At 39.6% G+C, this 21,210-nt stretch overlaps 1 protein-coding gene across 3 annotated transcripts in view; it reads left to right on the top strand.

The window, feature by feature from the left end:
• Positions 1-21,210, top strand: part of LOC128358286 (pleckstrin homology domain-containing family A member 7-like) — a 148,662-nt gene that overhangs the window by 24,990 nt on the left and 102,462 nt on the right. Inside the window, exon 1 of one of the 3 annotated variants that reach the window (XM_053318512.1) lies at positions 17,498-17,937. The exons of 1 other annotated variant lie outside the window; for it this stretch is intronic. In XM_053318512.1, coding sequence (XP_053174487.1) covers positions 17,867-17,937 — 71 coding nt within the window. In that variant the 5' untranslated portion in view covers positions 17,498-17,866. Of the gene's footprint in view, positions 1-17,497; positions 17,938-20,128; positions 20,226-21,210 lie in introns of those variants that run through there. One more of the 3 variants, XM_053318513.1, reaches the window with a different exon arrangement.

The following is a 21,210-nucleotide window of genomic DNA, read 5'->3' as shown; positions in this document are numbered from 1 at the left end:
TCAAACGAGGTGGCTGGAAATGAACCTCTGCTAAAACTGTGATTGTGAGATTTTTTTCCCCTTTATTCAGATATGAAGATTCATTTAAATAAATCAAACAACTGCCTGATAAAAAAATCATACATTATTTTTAAAGCTTAATATTGTTCAATATGCATTCAAACACATTTACATTGTTGTGTATGCTTTTTACACTGAAGTTGAGGTGTAACACAAAGGCTGTGTTTCTCTGTTTTCCACAACTCAACTTTAGTGGACTAAATAATAGAAACTCCAAATCAATACAGCAGAGACAGAGATATTCTTACCTTTTTAGTCGGAAGTAAAACCTAGCATCTAACTCAGGGCTCTTTTGTTAGACCCTGGGCTTTCTGTTAAAAATGTGTAGTCTCTATGGAAGAGCAGAGATAACCCTGATGATGCCATCAGGTTTTTTTTTTTTTTTTTTTAGACTAGACACAGCTCCCTTTAGAGCAACAGAAGATGTTATGCAACTTTCCCCACAGGCTGAAAGATCCTCACAGCAACGAGTAAACTGTTTTTGATATGTAAAATAGGTGGAGTGTTCCTATTAAATATGGTATGATGAAAACATACAGCATTTAACCCTAACATACTGTTTAAATGTAAAAACCTATAAACATTTCTTTTAGCTGGACTTTCCCAATGTGACAAACATGAAAATTAAATGCATAATTTTTGTGCAGCTGATGCACATTTTTCTGGATGCAAATGAATAAAACATCATTCAAACATGTTGTATTCTACATATTCTATTAAAATATCCCCCTGGGCCATGAAATAGTGATTGTGCATGTCTTTTTTTCCTCCATAAATAAATAGAATACATTCTGTTCGCTCTCTACCAGCTTCATTAAGGATTAATCAAATATTTATTAATGACTAATGGGGAATTAATGAATGTGAATTGGTATAGAGACTAATTATGAGTTAGAATATGAACAGTATGTAAAGGGTTAACACCTCAAACAAGCCTCAAACATCATGTATTCAAGTATTAGTGTGGAAGAGAGGCATTGACCAGGTGTCTCAAAAGTTATCGTTGAGATAATTTAACAAACACATTTTCGACTTTTCAGCTGACAAACAAATCTACCAGAAATTCATATTGAATGAGCTTTGAAAATATTGGGGCAAATATGTAAATCAGCGTCATATTATCAGACAGCCAGTGGTGGCATCACAGAAACAAGATGGTTTCATGTTTGACACGGCAAACACTTTGTTCTCCGTGCGTCTCTCCCGGCACCAGTGGTGGGAGTATCTCTCTGGAGGCATCTAATTCTGTCAGCATGAATGTCTGTCATGGGCGGAGGACTGTTGCTTTTGTGTCTAGAGATGTAGTCAATTATTCAGGAGGAGGATTTAGCTATTTAATGTTCTCTTGATGTGACACCGTTAATGATTTTTGCTATATCAAAATAGAAAGGGCTCACTTTTCGGTTTCTCTCGTCACCCCCCCCCAAAATCGGTGACTCACCCGCACTAAAAATATTGATTGGATCATGACAGAAATGGGAAATGTTTGTCACTGAGTCTCCCTTTAGGGGTGTAACCTGTTTGGATGTCAGATTTGTTTTTGCAGTCACTCCAGGGTCTCAACAAAGTCCCCACTGTAGTCTGTCTCATGCGTGGGTGCTGTTAAATTCTTGTGGAAGACTTCACTGATTCAATCTCTAATTTCTCAAAGGGCGAGTTTATTTCTGTGACACATTTCTTACGCAAACACAATGAAAAGTGGCTTACGTACTTGCACAAAAGACATAACACTTTAAAAACACTCATTTAAAGAGATAAAAGACATCACTGAGTGCAGAGCGCAGGTTATATAGACAATAGTCAAAGTTCTGTAGATTGAGCTGAAAGGAATTGAAAACCCACATTTTATTCTCTGCTTTTAATGAGAATTAAGTCTTTTATCCTGTGGGTGTTTGCTCCAGCTCCGTTTCCTGAGGAAATGCTGCTTCTTGATGTTTTTTCAGAACTTTTTGGGGGAGACCTAAGAAATAACTGTTACCGTTGTGCATCCTACTAAAAATATGAGTATAGATACATTTTTCTAAATCTGGTCCTTCAACAAACCTTTGAATGTTTTCCCTGTTCATACATGTTTGTTTTAAAGATCATAGTATAGGCACAGAGAATAGCAATATAAAAGTCACAGTTTACCATTTTATTTCATGGCATTTGGATAAAGTTTTTACATTTTCTTCATGTTTACTTTTATTAGGATCCCCATTAGCCTGCGGCCTTGCTGAAGCTATTCTTCCTGGACCGACCTGAGCATAGAAGTACACAATGTATACAAAGTATAACATTATAACATAATAAAGTATACTTATGCATACATATGTACACACACACAAAATCAAAATACAGTAGTCTTCCATTGATCTTGTCCCTAACACACACTCATATGGAAGATTTGATAAATTCATGCCTTTTCACATCTTCAGATATAATAGCTACGTACATATGATACACCATATGATCAAAACAATGTTATTACTATATCTATTTATTTATCAATATTTATAATCGTAAGAGTGAAATATTAGTTAAGCACTGATCCAATTTTCTCTTCGAATACCTTAATTCTGAGTCTGTTGATACCAAGAATTTATCAAATACCAGTGGCGTCTTTTGTCTAAATTTAAAATCTGTATTCCACAATGTGTAGATCTCATTGGAATAAGTTAATGTTGGGTAACATGAGGTCAGAGATGGTGTAAAGCTAGACTGGGACAGCAACCTATTAAAAACTCAATTTGACAATTAAATTGACACAGAAACTGCATTTAATGTGGATTGATGATGTCATGGCCAATAACCGATCCACTTAACGAGGTGTGTATCGGTGTAGTTATGGATCTGGATACTCTGGTAGCTGCTATCTCAGTTCATAAATTGTCACTTAAACAGAGCACTCACTTCTCTCCTCGAAAGTACACCTGCTGTGCATTTGATTGTAGAAGGCGGACTTTGTTATTGCTTGATGGAGTTGTTAGTGATTAGGTCTGAATCTGTTTCACGGTCACAGTTTCCACAGTAGCTTAATGGCTTATTGTAGCATAATTTTTAATATAAGTATACTGGTTAATATAGAAAGGCCAAGCTGAAATACTTTACCATGTCAGCTATTAGAAGTTGCAAAGAATGTACTTGCAGGTCACGTCAGATACATGATCTGCAGAGGCTTTAATAAAGGGTATCATTGCTCCATTGATAAAGAATGGGCAGCTTTTTCAGTGTTGTCTGTGACACCTAAAATAGTCGGTCATGCTCGTATTGCACCACAGTCCACAGTCAAGCCACCGGGACACGTTCAGTCACACGTTTCTGTCAGTGTTTTTGCCTGACAGGCTGTTTACTCATTGGCCGACCTGTTTTGTATTCAGGTAGTGAATTGGCTGTTAGGTTGCCGCCAAGCACAGTGTTTGACTGAATCAGGTTAGCAGTAAAAAGCAGTCCATTAGAAAAAGCACCGCTTTTGTCTAACCCCTGGGGTGTTCTAGTAAAAAAAAAAAAACCCACACACTGTGGCAAGACCCGGTGAGAAAGAAAAATCTCTAGTTATTTACTTTCATCTAGAAACCACAAGTTGGATAATTACATGTTTTAAAGTGGATTTAATATGTTGATTGTCACAACAGCATGTACAGTAATAAAAGATATGAAAGCAGCGGTTGTTTCAATGTTAGTGACCACTGCCATGTACCACATTGCTACTGCTCAATATATCAATGTATTTGTTGACTGTCGGCTTGTTAGTTTATATAATGCAGCGCCTGTTTCTTTATTCAGACTCTTAATTCATTGTCAGCTCTGACACACTTTGACAGTAATACTAATTATTGTTAGCCCAGTTATAATCACTCAATAATCTTTTGACATATACTGCAGGACACTATGTTGTATATTGCACAAAACCCAGGCAGAGTTGTATTTAGGGAAGCTGTAATGAAGCTGTTGTGTAAATTCACTTCTGGGTCATTGGTTTTTACAATCGAGGATACATAAGGTATCATTTTTACCACACGGCCCCCACAGGATTGAGTCCAGGACATAATCTGTCTGCCTAACTGGTTGCTATACAAGCAAATTATAATAATTTATTCAGATTTTTCTATTTTGTCCCGAAATGCTAATTAGCATGCCAATACCAATTATAGAGAAAGGCTCAAGTTTGTGCACATTAAGTCACTCAAATCTAAAAGAGATAAGAATGAAGTTGTTGATTTGTTGAAACTGTGAATGAAGCTTTGGTTTTTTAGCTTATTTTTTTTAATTCTTCAGTCTGAACGGAGACATTTAAAGGATGACATTTCCCTGATTGTGATGCTGTGAATTTGCTTAACACACAGACTACCGCTTCACCTACAGGAAGTGGCAAATTGGAAACCTAATACAGAAATAAAAACCATCCCTAACAGCACTGAGTGAGCAATTTATGCAGATAAACCTAGACTTGGCAACATTGTTCTTGGCACTTCCTGGTGCTTTGACTGATAATCATTATAGAGTGGCTGGGTTTTGTGGTTGTTGAGGGTAAAGATTTAAGTTAGTTATCATTACCTATCACTGACAATTCAATCCACCACTATCTAATGTTGCTTCTTTCATTCAGACTAATCTCACCTCATGCTGAGTCTGTTAGCGTTAGCTTATCTTAAATAAATGTTGCCGTATGTCGTGAACATGCCTTTGTGGCCCTTTGTCCGTATTGATTTTACTGCTAAGTGTCTAACAGCGTCTACTCTATTAAAGAATGAGGGAATTTAAAAAGGCTATTCTGGAGATGTCAGCTATGTTGCGTATTTGTCTACTTTTGATTACCGAACGAGAACATCTCATTATGTGTTGCATGTTACAGATTGCCACATTACTTGGCTTTTTAACAGAAAACACAGATGTCTTTTTATGCGTTTTTGCTTTTTTGGCAAAGACATTTAAGGCATCTGACGCATGTATTTTTAAGTATACCTATTGTTCGTAATGGCTGAAGGCACACTAAAAGCCTTATGAGGTGTGTCCAACTGCCTTGACGCCCCTACTTTGACTTGATTTTTGTAGCGTCAGATGAGGACCCAACGACCAAAGCTGTTTTTTCTGCAGCCAAAAAAAAAAAAGAGAGATAGCACGAGCAAGAGAAATATGTTATTTTATGGTTGTTTCATGGTGGTTATGTTCTAAAGCAGAAGTAAATAACCATCAAACATTCAACAGATGCTCTCAGTTTCATTATCCTCCTCGAAATTTCTCCTTTTCACACATTTAATACATCCAAGTAATGCAGCAGTGATGTTAAATAGAAAGAACAACAGGGCAAATCTGTGTTGGCATTTCAGATCTGATGCCTGCAGTGCAGCACAGGTGCATCAAATGACGTGCATCAAATGAGGCGTGTGTATTTTGGGCCTTTAAAGCCATGCACCAAGACTTTTCTGCAAAACAGCTTTGCTCCCTCAATTTCTCTGCGATTAAAAGTAAACTTTAGACCTTCACTTTATGACTATGTGTGACATTTCCAAACAATGGGAACATGATGACAGAAAAATGAGCAAGTAGAGAAGTTCACCAATCATTTCCCCTTGAAGTTAAAAAGACAGGAAAAGACTTTGCTGAGCCTGAATGCTCCTAAAAAACACTCGCCCCTTGTTCAGGGTGTAATTGTCCCTGCTTCATCTTACAGCTGTGCAATTTTGAATGCCTCATTACAACAGTCACCACCCAAAAACAGGCTCATTATAGCACACGCTCACCGGTGCTTAAATAGTGAGACCACTTAACACATGCTGGAGGTGCATATTAATCAAAGAGGAACTAAAGGCTAAGGCAACATTTTTTTTTATTGTCGGAGTTAATTTAGTTTTGCTTCTTTTCATTTCATGTATTTGCTGTTGCTTTGTGGTTTTAGCTCCGTTGTGCTGTTTTGTTATGCTGCTCAGTGTTTCCCTGAGATTGACTGTTTTGGGGCGTTGGTGGTGGAGGAGGTGGTGGTGGGGGTTGCTGAGCCAAACTCAGCAGCCAGACATTTCTCTGTTCTCAGTTTACAGTAGAAACAGCTGAGATTGAAACTAAAATGAGAATAGCTCGTCCACTTTAAAGGTCAGTCCACCTTAAGGGAGTCTGGTCAGGCGCTAACTTTGCTGCTGATCCCCTTCACTTCACTTTTCCATCTGTTGGGGAAACAGCAGACAAGACTTTTCTTGGTCTTGGGTAACTGCAATATTTATTAACTGACACACTGAAGACTGAACTATACATTTAATGCCACATTGATAACTTGCTGCTAACCTTCCTCTGCTCTGCATTCATCATCACTTTTCTGCTGCTCGCTCAACTCGCTCAACCACACTAGCTGAACACACACATTATGCACTGTAGGCATGGACCGGTATGAGATTCTGGAGGTATGATAACCATAAGAAAAAATATCACGGTTTCACAGTATGGTGGTATTGCGATTACAGCTCTAAAATGTTCCTAAAAGGAAGAAGAATAAAGACAGACATGTTAATTTAACCTGAATATACACTGTAATGACAGTGTTAGGGGTCGTGATACTCTACGCTGCAGCTGTACCACCTCAGGAATTTCTGACCAGCACTTTCTGTCTATGACCAGACAAAAAACAGCGCATACCTTAGGAATGGTATGACAGAAAATTTGGCGGTTTCGGTTATCGTGACTTTTTCAAATCGCGGTATACCTTGAACATGGTTATCATCCCATGCCTAATGCACTGCCATAAAGAAGCTATGCTACTCCTATACCACTACCTTTTTTTACATAGATGTCATTTGAAGAATGAGGGAGAGGGAGGATTCTGAGATTTGATGGTATTTGATGACTGAAAACAATATGAGGGTGTTATCATGCTCGCACAGTGTATGAGCGAAAATCATTAGAAGCCTATTGATATTAATGATCGTGTGAAATTTAATACTGAAGAAGGTAAACACTGGCGGAAACACTGCTAATGACAACACCTCTATAAACAGTGTGTCTATCTGACCTCTCCAGTGACACATTGTGTTGTGGAAACAGTAAAGTGTAACCTTGCATTTCCTTTGGTGTCACCACCGCCGATGATGGACTGACAGGGAGCTCTTCTTCTGTTACTGACAATAACTGTCCGACCATCACTGTCAAGGCCCTTTGAAGGCTATAGTAATTGAAAGGGGGTCATTTTTAGGGTGGGAGGGGGAGGTTGCGCTGCCTCATTCTTCAATCACAGTGAAGCAGCGATGGACTGGTCATTATCATTTCAATCAGAAACCGAGTGAATACAGTTCAGAAATCAGAATAAAAGAGTAGCATAATAGCAAATTTAATGGTTCACAAATTATATCATCAAATGCACTGGGCATAATTTTCACATGCCATCACAGAGTCTGTAGACATTGTGACTGCTATTGAATCTTATACATGGCCTATAGAGGCAATCATCGGCAGAATTGCGGGTAGCAGTCGAAGTCTTAATACACCTATTTTGAAAGCATGAATTGAATGCCGTTTCCCAGTTTAGAGTCATTTTTCATATCCAGGTTATTAGCTCACACTCACAGACGGTGCAATACAGAGCAGAGCAAGAGAATACAATCCACTTCAATTTAATTTAAAGCATATCAAAAGTATTTACAAGACAGTGTTAGGGAGTAGTGGAAACACATTTCTTTGGCTGTGTGATTGGGATGTTCATGCAGGCCAGCAGTGTTAAGGTATTTTTTAAAAATAGGTGTCATGGTTAATGGTAGAAGGACCCCCCGCCTCTCTCAATGATAAGATCAAATTAGAGGTAATAGAGGATTGAAATGAGGGAACAGAAAATGATTCAGGAGGCGAGCTGCGATGTGAAATGCTCGACTTAACTGAAATCAGTGATGGAGGATAGAAAATGATCTATATAAATGCTGCTAGATATTTCTATGACCAACAAATGGTATCTGACATAAGTATGCTAGATGTTCTTTAATCAGTTTAACTTTTTTTACTGCAAGCTGCTGGGCCTCAAATTAAACTTATATGCCAGTTTTACAAAGTAAGAATGGTTTGATCAAGGTATGCCATGATAAATATCAATAATTGAATATAACCTTAATGCATTTTGCGGATTTTCAGCAGTTGATTGGTATGGAAATTGGTACACATGGTGCTCAGAGGACTTTTGGACTTCAATGAAGCCCTGAGTTTCCCTTTAGCACTCCTGTAAAGTTCACATTTGTGGTTCAGAGTGAAATATCTTAACAACTCTCGGAAGGATTTGACAGGAGATTTACGACAGATATTCAAGATCCATTTAAGATACTTTCTAAAGGCGGGTAATCCTCTGCATCCGCCTCATCTGTACCTTGTCTTTGTACAAATATTTGCATGTTAACCTGCTCAGTGATCATGGTGAGCATGATAAACACTCCTACCTACCACAACATGCTATCATTGTGTTGATGTTCAAACTCAAGGGTCAAGAACAGCCTCATTAAGCTGCTCACATGGCTGTAGACTATTATGCCTGTTTAAAATTGAATTGAAAGCTTTATTTAAACAATTGAAATTTGCTTTATTTTTCAAAACCAACCAACCAACAAGTAAATTGGTATTCATAGCCGATACATGCAGGATCTGAACATTTTTTACCTTAACCCTGACCTGACACCGAAATGGGTAGTATTAAAGAAGACTTAAAAATTCCTTTGAGACTTTACAGAGTCACTACAGCTTGGAGTGGCAAATGCTGACAACTTCTTCAGATTTAATCTCGCTCTGAAAGGGATTAATCAATCATCAACTGATTATTATCATACATATTTTTAAGAGGAAGTGGCTGATCTAGTGCCAATTCTTCCCCATAACGTGTATCCGTCTTAATAAAAGAGGATAAAGTAGAGTACAGGTTTCACTAATGTACTCTCAAGCAGATGTCAGCTGTCGTTTATTTAATATCTTCTCATTTTTAAAACAAGTTTCCTCTTTCACACTTCATTTGATACTGTAGTTGGAGAAGCAGATTGAGCTGATGAGAGTTCGGTCATCTGAGTGATGATCGGGACTTTGTTGTGCTCACTCAGCGACATGTTGTTTCAAACTCAGACCGATCAGTCAAACTCAGAGAGACTGAGAGAGGTTGGAAAGCCCTTAAAAGCATTCACCTCATCTTTTTTTGCCTTGTGTTTCTCTTGTTTCTCCGTATAATGGAAATTTCTTTAGTAAAATTGAAATCCTCTGGCTTGTCTCTCTGGCTGTAAAAACTGCTCGACTTTGAAACTGAGCCTCTTCGTGAAGGAATAACAAGCTTATGTTCTTTCATTTACAAAAGAGGAGAGTCATGCTGATTCTTCCCTTTGTGTATTAGATTCTCAATGCATAAAGAAGTGTGTCTCTCTCAGAGTGAAGTATTGTGTTGTGTGTGTTGGACTGGCTAAATATGACGTACATTAGCCTTCTATTGTGCCAGCAGCTGATCTCATTATGATAGTCCATACCTAATAAACAGTATATTTCTGCATTTGCAATGACAGTGAAACAATAATCTGTTGAATGTGCTTACAAAACCTACAGGATGAAATGCTGCTGTTTAAATTCTGTTTCTCTTGTTGTATCTCATTTCTGTTTACTACACAGCAATAGCCAAATGTTCAAACAGGATCATCACAGTTTCATTCTGTCTTTGTTGATTATGCATGTCATGCATACCAAATAGGGCTTTTCAAGTGATGTATATGTGATTGAGGAGCCTGCAGTCTGTTCTGCCACTCAGAAATGATGAAGAAATAAGAAACTTTGGCTCACAAGAGACAATAAATCTTTAAAAAAAAAAGCTAAATAACTCAGATACATTTCTATTTTAGTCTGTAGCTGAACCAAAGAAAAAATTGCAGTGTGAGTGTATAAAATTGTAGGGGGGGGGGGGGGGGTATAGGCCTATATCTGACAGTTGAATAAAATATAGTACAATTACAGTTACTCCTCTCTTACTAAAGAAAATAGTAGGTAAATAAGTAAATAGTAAATACACAGCTGTTTGTGTTTAAAACAGGAAGTGAGCGTGAAGAGAAACAGTCCGATAAAGCGGTAAAATACCTGCCTGTGTTTGACTCCACTGCTGCTGTTTACGAGTGGAAAACAGATGTGAGCCGCTTGGCAACGCGGGTTATTTAGCTACAAGCTAGTTAGTTAGCGCGCTGGCTCCAGTTACAAGTGACGCCACTCCGAGGCAATGGTAGAGGAAACAATGGTATTAATGAGCTGATAAAAGATTTAGATTGCAGCTTTCAATTTTACTGATTGAAATTCTCTTGCAGGCAACTTTTAGTGAGCTGTAGCTAATTAACGTTAATTCCACGAGTTGGTCAAATGACTAAATGAAAGTCTTTTGTCGTCTGTGTGCTTTATTCATGCTGGTGTCACGACTATTTATACTCACCCAAAGATGGTTTCCTGTATAATTTTGAATTTTCTACATATAATACTTTACTTTGTTCTGCATGATTGTATTAGATTTTCTTTATGATGATATTTGATGCATTTTTTTGCAAGTCCTGGAAGTTTATAATAGAAAATAATTTCAATTCAAATTTCAAATGTAATGTCGGACAGAAAATAGCAATTTGCCCCAAGTAAGTTGGGAAGCCCCTCTTGAAACACTAGTCCCAGTAATTACATTCGACATTTATGGCAGTAGCTAAGATATTGCTAATAGACTTGTTTTGTCATTTTCTGCATGATGCAATAATTCAAAGATGTTTGCCTCGAGGTGTATGAATCTCAGTTTGTCTCCTGTTGCTCAGCACCAAAAGCACGACTCACTAATCAGATACGGGGGAACCGAATCCAGCAAATCCAAATCTTTTGAAGAAACTGTCTTTGCTTTTCTGTTAACTCTGGATCTGATCCACCATATAAAAGATTTCTTCTAATTGTGGTGTCATATTCTAGCTTGTGAGATGGAAAGATGCGAGGCCTGAAGCCATGATGAAAGGAAAGAGCTCAGAGGAGGTGTATTAATAGTAGGACTAAATCTTGTGTGCGTGTGTGTGTGTGTGTGTGTGAGAGAGAGAGAGAGAGAGAGAGATTGAAGATTGAAGAATCTGGATCAAAAGATCCCCGGGGATACTGACACACACATGCACACACACATTATTGCGTCATTCAAGCTAGCAGAGCTTCTCCAAAGACAGATGAGCACATTATATGAGCCTGATAATACGACGTCTACCAGAGGATTTTTCTCAGCTACATCACATCTGCTGTACTCTCTCGTCTCCACACGTCTACAGTACATACAAATCTACTGTTTTCACACTTCCTCTGTGAACTGATTTTTCTTTTCAGTCAGTCCATATGTCATCTGGAGACATGCAGCGTATGGCCATTACTGTATAGCTTTATGGTCCGAGAGCCCTGACCAACTGAATGATTGATCAAATCCTCCAGAGAGAATTAATCCTGAGTCCCACCAGCCATTGACTGAGCAGGGGCGAGGCTGTAGAAATACTTTTCTTGTCAGAGTAAAAGGTTCTGAGTTTGATACTCGCTCACTGAGATTTTTATCAATTATAACTTGTTTTACATGGATTTCTGTCTCAAATGAAAGAAAAAATTAGCTACATGTGAGGAAACTTTAACTGGATTTTTACATTTGGTGTCCCATACACTCAGGGCATACATTCATCATACATTTGACATTAACCCTCCTGTTGTCCTCAAGTCAAAGGAAGGAAGAGAGGAAGGAAAGGAGGGAGGGAGGGAGGAAGGGAGGGAGAAGGAAGGAAAGGAAGGAGGAAGGAAGGAGAGAAGAAAGGAAGGAAAGGAGGGAGGGAGAAATGAAAAGAGGAAGGAAGGAAAGAGGGAAGGGGGAAGGAAAGAAAGAGAGAAGGAGGGAGGGAGGAAAGAAGGAAGGAAGGAAAGGAGGGAGGAAAGAGGGAAGGAAAGAAGGAGGGAGGGAGGAAGGAAGGACAGAAGGAAGGAAGAACAGGGGATGGAGGGAGGAAAGAGAGGAAGTAAAGAAAGAGAGAAGGAGGAAGGAAGGAAGGAAGGAAGGAAGGAAGGGAGGAAAGAAGGAACAGTCAAAACAGACGGGGTCAATTTGACCCGTGAGGACGATACTAAGGTTAAGTATTAATGGAAAAAGTCCATCCCTATCTTTGAATCTACACTATATGGATAAAAGTTTTGGGGCACACCTCTTAATAGTTTTAGAGCGAGTGCAGAAAAATGGACTAGAATTCAACTTTTTTTTTTTTTTTAAGCAGTTGGAGGCTTTGTGCTTAAAAGATTGCAGAATCTAAGCAACATTTTATTTTATTAGCTGCTGGAGAGGGAAGGAGTACTGAAGAGGCTTAGTAAATTTGTAGCTTAATGGATGAAGTGCTCGCCCCTTTTCTTCTTTAATTGTAGTTTGCAGGTTTTCTGTGAAGATTGGATTAAATCTACTCCTCCGTCTTAGACCTGGTTGTGGGGTTTGTTAATCCTCAAACAGAGAAAAGGGTACAAAGTTTTTAAAGGCAGTTATCAGTGGTATTGATCGGCAGGAGTTTGTACACAAGAAAAAGGTAGAAAAGGAGCAGGTGAGTGTTGCTTTTAAGGATTTTTTAGAAATATGGACTCAGATTTGACCTTGACAGCAGGCTCCAGGAAGCAGAGGTGTGTCAGCTGTGTGTGTGTGTGTGTGTGTGTGTGTGTGTCTGTGTGTGTGCTTTTTAAAGGGGGCGGTGGTTGAGGTGAGGGGGGGGTTTGTTCTGTAAAAGCCTGATAAGCTGAACCACAATCCCAATCACACTCCTGCCATCTCACCCACTGACATGATTCAAACACAGCCGTCTGCGAGATGACAGCAGCTGCATGTGTGCTGCATGTTTGTGTATTTGTATCCGTGTTTATGTCTATATGCATGTGTGTGTGTGTGTGTGTGTGTGTGTGTGTGTGTGTGTAAAGATATCTGTGTGACGCAGTGCAGAAGACTGTGTGCCTCTCGTGTGTGTGTGTGTGTGTGTGTGTGTGTGTGTCTGTGTGGGTGGCTAGGCGAGCAAAGGTGGAGCCAGTCCACCTGCCTCTTCAAACAAGAGAGAGCGAAGACAGAGACAGAGGAGGGAGAAAAGCAATGAGCAGGGTCCCTTGTGTTTTGTAACGCTGATTAGATTGTGCTCGAACTAAATTCCACAGCAACAAAAGAAAAAAAAAAAAAAAAAGAACAAAAAACAAAAACCAGCAGGGGTCCTTTCCTGCCACCTCCTCTGTTCTTTTTCATCCCTCCCACTACCTCATCTCCTTTCTCCCTCTCTTCCTTCCCTTCCCTCCCGGCTTTCCATTTTCAGCCCCTGTCCCTTTTTTTTTTTTGCTACCTGTTTTCTCTTTCTTTACTCTCACAACAACACGGAGGTATGATGTAACCGGGCAATTACACCACCGATGATGATAATGGTGATGATGATGATGTTCCTTCAGGCTGTGTGAATCAATTCGAGTCTCTGAGATGTCAGAGGTCAGCTGGCAAGATGTATGACTCCTCACCTCATATATTATTTGGAAATAATGGTCTCCAATTTTAGTGCAGTTACCAGGCTTTAACCCTGCTAATACAGCTACTGATGACACTTATCAAAACATTTGATATATGTAATAAAAGTAAAAGTAAAAAATCAAAGAAAGTGAAGATAATGTGCAGAATGTGTTTGCCCTATTATCCTTTTACAAGAAGTAATTAAGGCTGCTACCCATAATTATATTCATCATTGATTAATCTGCTAATTATATTCACAATAAATTAAGTCTGTAAAATGTGCCAATGTACAAACGATGTGTATTAAAATGCTCAATATAGCAAGGTGATGCCATCAAACAGCTTGTTTTGTCTTGGCAACAGTCCACCCGCAAATATATTCAGTTTACTGTCATATATGAGGAAGAAAAGCAGCAGATCTACATGTTAAGATGCTGGAACCAGAAATAGTTTGATGTTTTTTATCAGCTGATTGACTCAATTGTTGGAGCTCTAGAAGCAAAGTCACCATGTGTTTCTTTTGAGTTATGAATAATTTTCGTATGACATATTACTGCACTGATGAGGGCAGAGTTGGGCAAACATTTCAAATGACTGATGACACAATAGTAGATTTTGATTATGTATTTTTTTATATTATTATTATTTGTGGCATTAGAAATCTAGTATGATAATGGTTGATAATAGTTTCGAGCCACCTTCCAGATGGAGAATTGTGTCACTCGGGTCTATTTTAAGTGAGCCTGGCTCCCTCTGGCTCCTCTGTGCAGCAAATCAAACACTGATTTTCAGAGGTCTGAAGTGGTAAAACTAGTTTAAGACAAAAGACGAAGGTCAGAAAAGAATTGAATTTCCTGTAGAGAAAGAATGTTTCTTATTTTATCTTCTTCATCATTTTCTTGTGCCAAGGTTGAAAGTTACTTTGTTCCTGGAATCTGACTTTTTGAATTCTTTGAATACTTTATTGCTTATGACATATAAGTGATCAGTGTACTCTAATCACTGTAACTTCTCTTTAATAAGACATTCAACAGGGCGTTGCTGCTAAATCTGGTCAACTTGATTTAATTGTTCTGTTTGATTATTGGGTTATGAATGTCATGACCAAACACTCCCTGACTGACTGACTGTGTTGTTTTTATTCCCATGGCTAATTTTAAAAATAGTTTCTTGCATATGTGGAAGTCACATACTTTTGAAATTAGCCCCTACTCTCATTAGGCTGAGGCACTTCACACGGGACACTGATGCAAGAGGATAGTAAGACTATCATAACAGGGCGTGGGATGTCATAAATGAAGCATACATGCTCTGAAGGGAAAAGCCCTACCAGTAAACATTACACTTTTCCACGTATCATCTGATAGTTGAAGTCACGCTGAATCATACACCAATTAACAACTATCATCATTAAAAGATCAGGCTTGAGAAGTTCAAATCCCTTTAGTGAATACAAAGAAAAAACAAATATTAATGAGGTAATCCAGTGGCTGCTTTTGGAGCCACTATCTCCCTGTGCGCGCTCTGTTTTTATATCAGATTACATGTCTGGATTTTGACCCGCAGTGAGCGATGCTGACAGTTTGCCAGCTCCGAGTCTCTGTCACCACCAGCCTTTCCCCAGGTGCAGCAGAGTCGTCCTTGCAGTAGGGTCATGACAGCGCTCTGCTTAGTAGGGCACTGGAGTAGTCCACCTCTCTAGGGAGACAGCACATCCTTGTTTAGCTGCACAGAGGTGACCTCTCACCTGCAGGATTCATCTGCTGATTGGGAGGTTTGAGTCAGGCTGCGAATAACCCAGAGTAGACGAAAAGAGACTGTGTCTACTTTTAGTTCTGTTTTCTGTCTAGCTGTCTGGTTTCTCACACCATTAGTGTTTTTATATTTCCCTTAGTTAGTTATATTTTCAGACCTTTCCACACTGACCATGTTTACAGGCACTTTATTGCTCTTTGCTTATTGTTTCAAATATTTTGATTAACAGTAAAACATTCATCTTTAAGCCTCGGAAATATAACATGTCTGTGCAGTATGGCAAATATTACTTTTAACTATTGTAAGGCTCCAACTAATGATTATTTTCATCATCAATTCATCTGTTAATTATTGTCTTATTGAATAATTGATCAGTTGTTTCATCTATAAGATGTCAGAACATGGTGAAAAGTGTCAATCACAGTTCTTAAAGCTCAAAGTGACGTCCTCACTCCTCAAATATATTTTTTTGTCCGCAACTCAAATATATTCAGTTTATTATCACAGAAGAGCCAGAAACTATTTATAATTGAAAGCTGGAACCAGAAAACAGTTTGGCTAGTTTTTATTTCAGAAATGACTCCAATTGATTAATTAACTAATCAACTTACTGTTGCAGCTCTACTGATAGAATTACATCTAATAAAATAAACATCAATAGAGCAAAATTATTCCAGCCCTATTTTTTTTATTGTGTAGAAAATTGAAGGCTTGGTATCAAATCTCTGCTGTTTTTGTACCAAAATGTGTTTATTGTACCGAGTAATGAGGATTTAAATCTTAATTATGGTAATTATAGACTGTTTAGTTTTAGTTTGCTTGGGCTTAGGCAACATTTAAAATTCAAATTTGGCTTCTTTTGTTAAATTAGAAAAATGTGCTCATATTTTTTAAAGTAAGGTATCAAAAAAAATATTGTTTCAGTATTAGGATAGAACATTTCCAACCCAACATTAACTTACAAAGTTTTATTATTTGACCTTTTATTTTTATAATACAACATGCTCTACATCTTGACCTACAAATGCATAAACTCATAAAGAAAATGCAGTTATGGTATGTGTATTTTTGTTATTTCCTGTTTTTTAAAATCATTCACAGTGATTACGTAACCAAACTTGCCTCGAGTCATAATTGCCCCGGCAAAGGTAGACTAATGTGTTCACATGAACTCTGCCGTTTGCATTCAGGTCTTAAATTACACTGTAATCACATTTTTTTTTGTGTGCATGTAAACACCGTCACGCTCTTTTCCTCTTCCTTCTCTTTCACTTTATCTCTCTCTCTCTCTCTCTGTCACACATTGTCTCTCTCTCTCTCTGTCTCTCTCTCTCTCGCGCTCTCTCGCTCTCTCTGTCACACATTGTCTCTCTCTCTTTCTGCCCCTCTCAGCGGTGTGTATCCTGCCAGATGAGCGTGAGGCGGGAAAAGGAATGCAGCTCCGCTCTGTTTACCTCTTGCATTTTCTCTCTCTCCCTCCCTCTCTTTCTCTCTCTCTCTCTCTTTTTCTGTCACTTCCCGCTGCTCTCTCTCTCCCTCCCTCTCTCTCTCTCTCTCTCTCTCTCTTTCTCTCTGTGAGTATGCTCAGTCATTCAGCGCTGTACACTGCTGTTGATTCGTGAGGCTGGAGAGCCGGTGGGGAACCAGTGATTGGGGAAATAAGCACTTGTGCTGGCGCCGGCTACCACAGAGACAAACTAGATACAGCGGAGGGACGCAGGGACAGTGGATTTTAATCTGCACATGTTAAGAAGAGATGGATTTGTGGCGCTGAGAGAGAGTGAACTTTGGAGAGAATGTACTTTATGTGTAAAAGATATAAACAGCTCCTATTTCACATCAGAGACTGCTGAAGGAATGGAGACCTCTAAAATCTACTGCCCGTCTTGAACACTGTCTGATGTGCATCTTCGCCTGAGAGGTCGAAAACCCCCGGAGGTACGAGTCAGATCATTGAGATGTGAGGTGGAGGCACATATTACGCACGATTTAACAGGCAAAAAAAAAAAAAAAGATACAGCTCAGCAAGGTTAACCTCAAAGACATCTGTTATTTCTGATCACACCTGAGACGGGAGGGGAAAATGACTGGCTGGAACCTGGATTAAAGGAGTAACCTGTGATGTCAGATTTCACCTGGGGCAGTCGTCTGAGACTCTGCTGAGTATAGCTGTGGCATTTTCGAAGGAGTGGGAGGAAGGGGGGGGTCGGGCCGGAGCAGACTTCATTTCCAGGTGTTCAAACCAACCCCAGACTTGACTCACCTGAAATCATCCCCTTCTTCTCTTTGGGTTCAACCCCTTCAACTCATTTTCCCACCTCGTCTTGCCAGTAATCCCTGCTCTCAAACACACACACACACACACTCCCACTCACACTCACACTCACACACACATACACACACACACCAACACCTCTCTCGTTCTCTCGCCATGGAGCCACTCAAGAGACAAGAGAAGAGACGCTGATTAATGTGACTCCCAGCAGCCTGAGTCTGATTCCACAGCACTAGAAATAGAAAGCAGAAAGAAGCGGCAACGGCGGCAGCGGCATTTGTGAACTGTCATCACGTGGAAAGAAGAGAAGCACCATGTGGAATCAGTCCGGATACTGCAATCACATACCTCACCCCGGATATCCCTTCTACCATGCACCCTGCAGGTACGCTATCACAAACCCAAATATCCAATGTCCGCTTCTCTCTCTTCTGGTATCACATGTAGGGACTTTGCTCTGTAACTTGTTCATGTTGCTTTCCTTTGAGCTCCTGTGTCTCAGTAAGTCTTCAGTATTTCTACACTGGAGCAAAATTCTGTATTGTACTGTATTTGATGATAAAACAGATTCTGATTATATTAATCTGTGGTGCACCTCAGAGGTCAGTGGTGGGCCCGATGTTTGTTTTTTGTGAATTGTTAAAATTATTATCGGCATTAGAGGTAATTGTTTATCAGTTGAGTCATACTTAAAGCATCCAAAAGTCCTTTTCAAAGCAAAGGTTGTGACCAAACTGGTTTTCCTGGATTGTTTGTTTTGCACTCAGCTTGAACAGAATAAGGAAACTGGTTTTGCCTGTGCACAATAGTAGAAGTTGGGAAAAGGGCAGGAGGTTTATTGGTCAGTGTGTCAATGATACTTTACAGCGGTGCTGCTTTCAATCACGGTGCTGGTATTGTGTTCCCTTTAAAAAAACACGCCTCAGGTTTTTCAGCTTATCAGTCACATGAGAGCAACCTGTTTTCTAGCTTTTAAAAAACACAGGATTCAGCAAATTACAAAACATTTTACGAGTCCTCTCCCACTATAGGTCCCTGGTTACCCCCCCCCCCAAACAACACCACCACTACCACCACCACCACCACCACCACTACCGTTCCCTCCCAGCGATAATGACATCATTACATTTATCACATGGTTTCAGATGTGACCCACTCTCAAATGAACACCATCAATCCTCATTCCCTGAGGGGAGAACAGGAGAACAGACCCTTGCCTACGCCTCTTTCCTGTCGGATGCTGTAATAGTCTCATACCTCCTAAAGACTGCTGGAGCTCAACTAGCAGAATACTGATTCACCATAACTAGTTATTTATGAATTCCAGTGTGGTTAAGTATAATGATGATATATATTATACAAACGAATAATGTGATAAATGATAAACATATAACACGCTAGCTGTACGTCTATGCTAGTGTGAATGTGGGCTTTGTAATAGCATTGATGTTGTATATTTTTATCTTTTATCTGTCCACGGTGTGCACATTGTGTTTGTGAATTTGTTAGTATGAGAGCAGGAGCAGCAGGAGCGGCAGGGGTGGTCTGTACCGGAGGGCAAGAGGGGGGGGGATTTAGCTGATGAGTGAGTCATACCTCTGGGCAGGTCAATGACCTGTCAGATCAGCCAGCTCATGGTAGAGAGCAGGCGGGAAAGAGAGTACATAGGAATCCAGGAAATAGCCCTGAGCTCCAAAACAAACTAACCATCGCTACTCACTCCCACTCTTAGTCTCTCATGGTGAAGTACTCTGACTCACGCTCTGAATGTTCCACCTGTAGCCTAATCACCTAGTGGATTCAAGTCAAATTTGGCTTTTTCCTGCGTAAATGCAATGTCCGACATACTTAATATGCAGAAAAAACAAAGTGAATAGCTGCAGGTGATTAACTATTATTATTCAAATTTATCTCCCTTCTTTGTCAGTGGTTATTTTTATTAACTATCACTAAGCAGTGTCCTCCTTTTTTAGCTTCAGTGTCATTTGTGTCCTGTTTCTCATTTCCTCATCTTGCTTTTTAATCCTTATTTGGGTTTTTACAGTCCTCTGGGGGCATTTTCTGTTTACCTGCACATGCCTCCAGATTGACAAATTGAGGGCTGAAGAAAATATTAAAGTTACACTGATGAAATGGGGGAAATGCTGTAAATTCACAGTTTAGGTTTTATAGTGTACAGACAATTGCACCAAAAGAAGATAGTTGTTTTTCTTGGCTGAAGATAAGGCTTCAATATTTCATTTGTCACTCCGTTAAAACGATCAAGTATTCCAACCATTTTTATTTATGAACCTCTCTCTAAACTGTCAGACTGCTGCTCATCCAATTTTAAAATGCTTTTTTCAATAATAAAGTCTAAAAATAAGAGGATAACATTGCAGGAGTAAGATAAGAGAAGCGGTGGGAGTAGAGCGACGTCCTTGTGTGGACTCAGTAAAAGTGAAATGATCTCGCTCGCTGAGGCTGCTCTGGTTAATGATTCCCTCACCTGTCAACACGGACGTTACTGACACCGCCAGCCTCCGCCCACATTCCTCTGTTTAATCCAATGTGTTTGCATTCAAATGACGAGGCGTTTGTTCACTCTTTTGAGGAAGTCCTTAGACAGACTCCGTTGTATGGTAGGCTAATCCAACGTAAGCCAGCGGCATCAGTCAACCACAGAGGCATGAGGTGAGCGTGAAAGCTTAATGAAAGCCTTTTACGTGTGTGTGTGTGTGTGTGTGTGTGTGTGTCAGTCAGAGTATTGATTGTATCTGTGTGTGTGTGTATCTGTGTTCAGGGCTGGTAATTGAGTGTTCACTTGTCATGTTTTCTGAGTGGGCGCTCTAATGTGTTTGGCCTTTTTATGAAATGTGTCAATCGGCTTGATGTACTGTATGGTGATTTTTATATGTTGCACAACTACACACACGCATTATACATTGTGTGTTTGTGCAACTGCATATTTTGAAGCAATGTTTGCTGGATAAAACCGAGAAACCTGCATGAGAGTGACGGAAGGTGACGGGTGACAAAGGTCATAACATAAATTGATAACACTGCATGAGGTGATGAGGTGTGTGCACTTGCGGGGTGTGTGCATTTGAACTGCATGTGTGGATTTTACTTGTATACTGTATTGTGTGTGTGTGTGTGTGTGTGTGTGTGTGTGTGTGTGTGTGTGTGTGTGTGTGCGTGTGCGTGCATAGTGCAGGACTGTCAGCTTCACGTTGGCTCAGGGATGTAAATGGATTTGGACTTGTTGCCCTGCAGGAGGTCAATGGAGCAGATTGTCTGAAAGCCTCATCTCTATACACACACACACACACACACACACACACACACACACACACACACACACACACACACACACACACACACACACACACACACACACACAGTCATTTCACAATTCAACTTCCAACAACTTATAATTGAGTGGTTTAAGTTAAAAGCCTCCCTTAACCTCTCTTAGATATTTAGATGGCAGAGTGAATGTGATCACCTGCTAATATCGAAACGTGGACTGAATTAATGTGTGTGACAAATGAAAGTCGGCAAGAAGAAAATCTATTACATTGGCGCTACCCCTGTCATCTCTGGTTGAGAGCATGAAATACATTTGTCTAAAAGGAATTCCTTGCCGGTGAAGGAATAAAGATGAACTTTTACTGTT

The sequence above is a fragment of the Scomber japonicus genome, chromosome 5 (genome assembly GCF_027409825.1).
Source record: "Scomber japonicus isolate fScoJap1 chromosome 5, fScoJap1.pri, whole genome shotgun sequence".
NCBI lineage: Eukaryota > Metazoa > Chordata > Actinopteri > Scombriformes > Scombridae > Scomber > Scomber japonicus.
The sequence above is the reverse complement of the archived record's forward strand: the minus strand, read 5'-3'. Positions and strand labels throughout refer to the sequence as shown.